Source organism: Aptenodytes forsteri, unplaced genomic scaffold (genome assembly GCF_000699145.1).
Source record: "Aptenodytes forsteri isolate BGI_AS27 unplaced genomic scaffold, ASM69914v1 Scaffold15, whole genome shotgun sequence".
Lineage (NCBI taxonomy): Eukaryota > Metazoa > Chordata > Aves > Sphenisciformes > Spheniscidae > Aptenodytes > Aptenodytes forsteri.
This window is the reverse complement of record NW_008795129.1, coordinates 4,257,585-4,265,601: the sequence shown is the minus strand read 5'-3', so window position 1 is coordinate 4,265,601 and position 8,017 is coordinate 4,257,585. Positions and strand designations below refer to the sequence as shown.

Here is an 8,017-nt window from a genome sequence, read left to right as displayed (position 1 = left end):
AGCGCAGGGCTGAGAGGTGCCGCGCTCCTGCCCGCGTCCGGAGGAGGGGAAAAGCCTCCGGAAAAATCCTTCGCCTCTCCCGGTCCCCGCCGGCTCTCCAAGCCCTGCTTCACCGCTTCTTGCAGCCTGGGGCTCCGTCTCCTCCTGCTCTTGAAGTCTTTCCCCTCTGCAGCGCGTCCCCCGCCCGGCCTGCGCCGGAGCTGCAGGGCTGCTCTCCTGCACCCCGTGTCCTCCCCACATCCCTTCAGCCGCCCCTAAGCCAAGCTGCTCCGGCTGCACAAGGGTCCTCAAAGGCGCCTTCAGTGGGGACCAGGGCTCCCCCTGAGCAACAACTCCCGCACAAGAGCGGCAACTAATTGCTGTCTGTGCCCTCAAAGTAAAAAAATAACAAAAGGAGACAAAAACTCAAGATACATCCCTTCCAAAACAGGCCTGCCAGCTATTTCAGCTCACCAGCAACACGTAACAAGGACTTTTCTCTTCTTCACAGAGTACCAGGAGGAGTCATTTCCACAAAGCTTCAGGGAAATAGCACTTACCTGGGGAAGGACGCCGTTATTAGCTCCCCGAGCCCCAGCAAGCACCGTCACTTTCCTCACACCCACAGCTCAGCACTCCAGACAACTTGCCAAACAGCAGCAGCAGCAATATAAAACATGGGAGAAATCAAAGTCTTCCCCTGCCTAGGTCTGGGCAATTTATTGTTATTTCTTGTTTAGCCAGAAAGAACAGCAGGGCGAAGGGGCTGATGCTGGGCCCACGGCGTGCATTCCCTGGGGAGGGCATAGGGCGGGCAAGGTAAGGCAAGCCCTCCTGGCAGCGATGGAAAGGGGGTACCCTCATTCTGGGAGGAGGGATGTGGCCATTTGAAAAGCTGCAATGCCTCTTGGAGGGGGAGAGAGGGTCCCTGCAAGACCTTCCTTCTGCTGGGATGATTCCTGTGCCGTGAAAGATACTTCCCACCCCAGCAGCCTGCACAGATGGACCGGCAGCAAAGAGCTCTTCCAGAGATAAAGCCTTCTGGAGATGCAGAGCCCTGCCTCCAGTGCCCTGCTCTGCACCGCTGAGCAGGGCAGTTCCAGCAGAGCAAGGGCAGCTGGGCAGCTGACCTCATCCCACAGAGCATCACCTCTGAAGCACCAAGACCACGGCAGGCAGTTTAGGCGGACAAGAGCAACTGTGGAAATACAACTTCTTCAGTGCTCTTGTGCTTGCGGGGATGCCTGGTGCAGCTGAGGGAGCGCTGTTGCGGCAGCCGTAGGCACATGTGAGGAGAGAGGTGGAGGCTGCCTCACCGGGACCATGGCTGTCACAGAAAGTGCCCCAAATAGCACCATGCAGGAGAGCGGTCACCCCATTACTCCCATGTGTTCACCATCCCCCCTCTAAAGAGAGCTTCCAAACATGGAGGCCAGTTTATCCCTCTTCCCCAAACACCATCACCTCAGCTGCCTGCTTCTGCACTTCCCAAAGCCGGGGAAGGTGCTGCTCCGCTCCTACCCACCACACTGGAGTGGGTAGTAAAGTCCAGAGCGGGAGCCCTGCTCGTCAGGGAAGGCTGGGCAGGGCACAGGCTGCTGCCATCTCCCGGGGTGGGAAGTGCAGCCCACAGCCCTGCGGCAGCTTTCCAGCCCACTGCCTCAAAAGGCCAACTCTCATTCACCAGGTAGGAGCCAGCACCCACCCAGAGGCACGGGCGCTGGGGTGCTCCTGGCCAGACTCAGGCTCCGAGGCTCGTCTTGGCTTTATGAAGCACAGTGCCTTCGAGCAGCCACACGCTCAGTTAGGATGGTAAAACAAAAGCCTGATTTTTTACCATCTCTCTCTCATTTCTAGTTCCCTGGTGGTGAGCAAAGGGGCTTGGGCAGCAGGACCAGCTGCTGGTGACTGCAGAAGGGGGAAGCACAGAGGGACAGAGCCTGTGGGACACCTCGCTGTTGCTAACCCTCAGGAAGACGCAGGATCAAGATGGAGAAAGCAATGCTTCTCTCACAGTTCAGAACAAAGGTCAGGTATGAAAAAGGCATCAAATAAATCAATATATACATGACAGCATTTATTAGTCATTTTTACACATCACACAGTGGCAGACGCACCCTGAGAGGAGCTGGCTTTTGGACCCTTCTGCCTCCAGCCCGCGGGGCTGGCCCTAGGGCTGGGACCATAGGCAATGTCTGACACGTTCTGCAGGGCAGAGCTGGGTCCTGCTCAGCTCCCAGGATCAAGTTAAATAGACTGTTTAATATCGTACAAGGGGCACACCCTGGATAATAGCCATTAGAGATGATGGGATTCAGTTCCTTGCACCACAGAGGAGAAGGGAGAGCCCAGGCAGAGCCCCTCACGTCTCACTGGATAACCCCATCGCCCAGAAGCTCCTTTCAAGCTGGATCACCGGTATGAAGGGCAACATTTCAACCTGTGTCTGCCAGTTCAGCATTTACAGCAGATCAGGTAAGGCACTAGTCAGGTCATTGCTTGGACTCAGTTCACAGCCTTGGTGTTGCTGTACGTTTGTGCTCCTATGAGCAGAGGATGGGATTTGGCTGCAGGAGGCACCACCGCTCATCTCCTCACCCAGGGCCCTCCTGTGGAGCTCCAGGGAGTGTGTGGCACTTGGGAAGGACCCCACTGAGCCCCTGCTGGGGCTATGGGTCACAAGCTCCTCCCACGGGGTCCTGTCAGCCTCCTGCTACCAGCTCAGCCCAGGCAGATGCCAGTGGGGACAGCACTTATCCCAGTCCCAGGGGAAGGGAGCTGAGGGAGGGGCAGGGACTGAGGGCCAACATCACTGCTACGCTGGTAAAGCCCAAACTGGTGTAAACTAGGGAAGGGAAGCATCCCGGCAGGGCTTCACCTGCTAGCCAAGAAGCTTGAGGCTCTCATCCTCTGTTTGAGGACACAGGTTACTTTTGCAGTTGGAAGAGGCTTCTTCTGGCCACAAAATGCTCTTTAAGCAGCCCCTGTCCCCACAGATTGGTGCGAAGGGGTCAGTACTACTCCAAGCTAGGAGGAGAAGCTGAGGCACAGAGATGGCAGGGAAGACTTGTGCAAGGCCGTGGTACAAACGTGTGACAAGGTTGGTCCCAGGGCACGTGAGTGCCTTGGCCCACGTCCTGCCCTCCTAGTACCAGCATACAGAGGCAGAGTGGGATCTTCATCATGGCCCAGAACCAAGAGGGTCACTGAATGAGGTAGGGAATGGTTCCTCCTCTCCCTACGTTAACAGGGTGAGCCTAAAACCAGGCAGCATCATATTGGCCAGAAGAAGCTGCTGGTCTGAAGGGGAAGAGCAGCTCTGAAGGAGCCTTACAAGTTTGGTTCCAGAATGAAAAAGACGTTCTGTTTCCCCTCCCTACACAACCTTAAAAAACAGCAGGGATTCTCCAGTTCAGTGCTGTTCCCACTGGCAACCTACCGGGGCTACCCCGCACACAGAGTAGCAGCAGGTTTGGGCTCTGCTCTCCTGCTCTCCCCCAGAATTGGGGACCATGGAGTGGGCAGTGCTGTTTCGAGAAGAGTTTCCTTACCTTTTCCCAAGGAGAGACTTGGCATATGCAGGATCCAAGCAGTCCCTGGGAAGGAGGCAAGGCACAAGGCAAACCCGAGCGATGCAGAGAAGAGGAAAAAGCAGAACCACGGCTCTGAGGTCTCCAGCCCCTGGCCACCTCCCCTCTCCTCCTGCTATCAGCCTGCGACAACCCGCACCTCACTCTGGCATGCCACCCACTGCAAGGCAGACACACCAAAGGCCAATGCGCAAGTTAATCTGAAGGCTGTTATCCAGAGTGACCTCCTCCTAACCCCCATCACACCTGTCCCATCAGGCATCTGAGCTCCAGACAGGAGTAAAAGTTTCCCCTTTCCCTCTCCCCCCCCTCCACCCCAGTCTCCTCTTCCCTCCCTGGTTTTATTCCCCCTTTGATTTCTGGGTGTTCCTCAGGTAAGTCTTGAAGAAGAAGTTGCAGAAGAGCCCCAGGAAAGTGAAATACAACAGGAATGAAAGGAAAATAATTGTCCAGGTGGTGTGGCAGACGTTATCCTCCATCCAGAAGATGATCAAGATATTCATTATTACATATGCCAGCATCTGCAGCATCTGTGAAACGGTGATTGCCATGGCAATGAAGCGGGATACCTTGAAGCCTGCAGCTCGCACGGCGTAGTAGGAGTACATGACAGCATGGATACTGAAGTTCAAGACTGCAACCCAGCCGCTGCCAGCCACCATATCCTTATAGCTATACCAGGTCAGGACCATCGTGGTAATGTGGTGGTACCAGTGGAGGAAGATGAGCTGCTTTTTCCGGAGAACAATGAACACGGTGTCACCTTGGGTCAGGGGAGAGGTGCATTGTTAGTCAGGTAAAAGCACAGCAGTTGCGCAAGTTTTCATGTGAGGCAGAATGAGCGAGCTGCAATGCTGAGGCCATTATGTGGCTTGATCCCACCAAAACCTCGGTTCCCATCGGAATTGTCTGTATTGATAAAGCCCATGTAGGCACCTACCTGCTGGCACGTTTGTGGTACAAGAGCCCCTTGCCCCAGGCTTGCTTACCTAGCTCTACCTACACAGCACTTCAGACCAGCTTTTCTGTAGTTTTTTGGATGGAAACTGGGTGGAAAGCCCAGCCCTCCCCTGCCTGCCTGCCATCCCCTTGCCACAGTCATCCCAGTGCAGAATTGCCTAGTCCAGGTGCTGGCCTGGGGATCAAACCAGAGCGATAACATCAGCCTGCAACCCTGTGGAGACAGAGCATGTCGTCTGGGTTGAGCAACAGGGAGAGAGAAAATGAGTGACACGTGCAAGGCTAGACAGCCCTGTTCTCCGAATAACATTTGGGCAGAGACCTGTAAAAAAACCCCTACTTGTAAAAGCAAAGGAGTTACGAACACATGGGATAAGGAGACGTTTCAGACTCACCAAGTTCCAGGAGTTTGCTCAGCACGAATAAATAGGTCCAAAGCTTGGAGATGGGGTGGACGTAGAAGGACGGACTACACACCGATTGCTTAAATCCCTTGGTAGAGAGGATGAAGGCCATTTGCTTCCAGACCCGATGGGCCCCCATGGCACTGCAAGAAAAACAGAGGAGAGCTGAACACTGTGCCCAAGGCTTCACCAGAGCCTCCGACAGCTCTGCACCCAAGAATGTTTAGCTAACTCCACCTCGATGCCCAGGGCAGTCCTGGGGACATCTAAACAAACTGTTGTCTTCTTAGACTTTCGAGCAGGTTTCAGCCCCCTGTTCACTGGGCACAGGCTTGCCCAAGACCTCTTGGCCAGGATTTCAAACACACATATTTCTGCAAGACAAAGCAGGGAAGGGCTGCTGCCCACACCAGAACAACAGCAAGGCACAAGGAGTAAGTAGGTTGTGAGCCACCAACATGGCCCTTTGGCTTGCCTGGCACCATGCGGCAGCTCCTGGAGGATGGCAGCACCCACGGTCTGAGCAGCAAAGAATGCTCCCTCATTACACCCCCTGCTTCCACTGCTTGAAGAGGCACTCAAGAGTAAGAGCTGCCACGTCTGGTCAGAAAAGGGGGACAATTGTCCTGGTGTCCCATCTCCTGACAGGGGCCAACAGTGCATGCCCAGGGAGCATTTACAACCTCCTGTGGCAGGCAGTTCCTACAGCTTATGAGAAGAAACATCCCTTTTTCTTTGTTATCAACCTGTACGTTTCATTCGCATGAGCTTGTCTCCGAACAGACCGTGAACAGTCATGCCCTGAACCCCCCTTTCCCACAACTTGTGATTTTACAGACCACTGCCATGCCCTACCCTCACAGAGGGCAACCAGTGTCCCTCAGACTTGACCAAAGCCAACTTGTGCACGTAGGCAGAGACACTCCTCTGGAGTTACGGAGGCAGTAGTCTAGTTTTGCTCTCTTCCACCAAACAGACTGAAAAGGTGTGGAGATGAGGGGAACGTTGGAAAATTGACATCTGCTTGTTTAATTACAGAGCATGGGCTGAATCATTCTCATGGTCACTGCAGGAAACCAGTACCGTAAGACTGGACAGTTTGAAAACAGATATTTTAGATTGATCTTCACATCTTGCATGGCTGGGGAGGGGGGGGAAATCAGAGCTAGAACCTGGCAGTAGTACCAGGCTGTTCTTAAAAGATGTCTCTAAAAAATGGGCAGGAAAATAACCCTGTCTTTGTACCATCATTCTCCTGCCATTGCAACTACTCATTCTTTTTTCCCCTATATAAAAGCATACTGGAAAGACAACCCAAGGACTGGTGATTGTCAGCAACTTTGATACATTCAACCAGTTTATGCTACCGGCCAGAGAGGACCTCCCAGCCTCTTTCATGCTTTTCTTCAGATTTACAGTAAGAAAGGTGCTTCTGTGAGCGTACCAGAATTTTTCCCCACCTCCTACACAACAGGGTTAGAAAAAGGTGGGAAAAAAATCCCCAAACATCTCAATTTTTAAAAGTAATAGACCTCAAATCAAACTTATAATTATCAGGCACCCTTTGAACGAGGATCTCTGCTCTTGCAGACTTCACATTCAAATCTACCCACTAATGATTTTCAAGCACAGTCCCCAGTGGTCCTTCTGCAACTCATTTGACTTGCTGGAGTATTTCTGGTGGGGAACCAACCACCTGTATGAGCAGCTTGCTTCCCCTTACGGGAAAGGGCCTCCAAGGGGAAAAAAACATTTATTTCCCTAATGACATAGTGGATACCCAGAACTTCCTATAAATCCATTCCTGAGGGAAGGTCTACAGCTGTCTCTGGCTTTAGCAAAGGCTCTTACCTGAACAAGGCCAGACTGAGGGACCACAGGGTCAGTGGTGCTTGCAGTTTGTAGCCTCTCCGTTCCTTCATGAAATGCTGGATTCCAAAGATCAGGATCACATAAGCCACAGCAAAAAATAAAGACTTGTGCCTGCAAGTAGAGGAGAGGCAGCAGTCAGGGGAAGACCCAGGCTGACCTAGTTCCAGCCGGGCTTCTGTAGAGCCAGCAGAGTGCTCTCACAAGAAACAAAAGATCTCCCATTCTCATGTTAAGGTTGGGCTTGGTCACAAGAAGCCTACCCTGACAGCGAGCAGAGCTGACGAGGAAAAACCCTGGGGACTGCAGAAAAGAAAGCGAGCTGTTACATCGTGGAGATTTCCACAGGACCCTGATGGGACGAGGTGGGATCTGGTAACCTGCGAGCAGGGTCACGAGCAAACACATCAATGCATTTTATCCACTTACACATGATACCCTACAGGCAGAGGATGCTCTTTGCCTAAAGAGGCCAGTTGCACCAGAAAGCTAGAGCCTCAAGGGCCATGTGTTATGTCCCACTCCTTTCCAAGGCTTTGGGGCAGCACAGCAGGGCTGAGCGCCCTGTTTGCCGATGCAAGGGCTGCGGTGGCCATCTGTGGCTGCTCCTTGCCCTCTTGCCACATCACAACCTCCCTACACACTGCAGCACAACCTCGACCACCATTTGCTCTGCTCGATGTGCTGCCGCAGCCCTTCCCTGGCAGCCGCAAGCGTGCAGCCGGCACCTGCACCATCGCTGCAACAGGAGCCCCCCAACCTCCTCCTCCTCCTTGGGGCTGAGGACCCCAGGCCCGCTCCGCTAGAAACAGCAGGACCCGACCAGGCTACCCGGGGTCCGGGATGCACCGGAGCCGCAACCTCCTCTCCTCTCACCAATTCTGCCTCATCCATTCCCTAGCTTCCCGGACGTTGAAGTTCTTCTCGAAGTCGTACTCCCCCAGCGGCTGCAGCTCCGACGGGTCACAGCTCAGCTCCATGTCGAGCATCCGCGAGCCGAAACGAGCCGCTCCCCTACCCCGCACCGGTGGATACAGTCCCGGGGCTGAGCTCCGCCCCGGCATCGCACCGGGGGGGGCGGGACCGGGAGCCGCCCGGCCCGACCGGAGCCTCCCCCCCGTGCCCGGAGGCGGTGGGCACGGAGCGGGAGGCTTCGGTCGCCCCGTCAGTCTGGGGGGGGGGGGGGGGTCCTCCCCCCCCCCTGGCACCCCGCCC

The 8,017-nt window shown here is 54.5% G+C and overlaps 1 protein-coding gene across 1 annotated transcript; it reads right to left on the bottom strand.

The window, feature by feature from the left end:
- Positions 1-3,910: 3,910 nt before the first annotated feature.
- On the bottom strand, positions 3,911-7,866 carry ELOVL3 (ELOVL fatty acid elongase 3). Its single transcript, XM_009277986.1, has 4 exons — positions 7,679-7,866; positions 6,785-6,916; positions 4,925-5,076; positions 3,911-4,332 (listed from the first exon to the last, which is right to left on the bottom strand). Exons 1-4 carry the CDS (start codon positions 7,864-7,866, stop codon positions 3,911-3,913), a joined length of 894 nt encoding a protein of 297 aa, XP_009276261.1.
- Positions 7,867-8,017: the final 151 nt, after the last annotated feature.

Coding starts and splice junctions, on each gene's coding strand:
- ELOVL3 (XM_009277986.1), bottom strand. CDS start 7,866: ATGCCGGGGCGGAGCTCAGCCCCGGGACTGTATCCACCGGTGCGGGGT. Junction 6,917..7,678: donor GAATGGATGAGGCAGAATTG/GTGAGAGGAGAG, acceptor CTCTACTTGCAG/GCACAAGTCTTTATTTTTTG. Junction 4,333..4,924: donor GAGCAAACTCCTGGAACTTG/GTGAGTCTGAAA, acceptor CCCTGACCCAAG/GTGACACCGTGTTCATTGTT.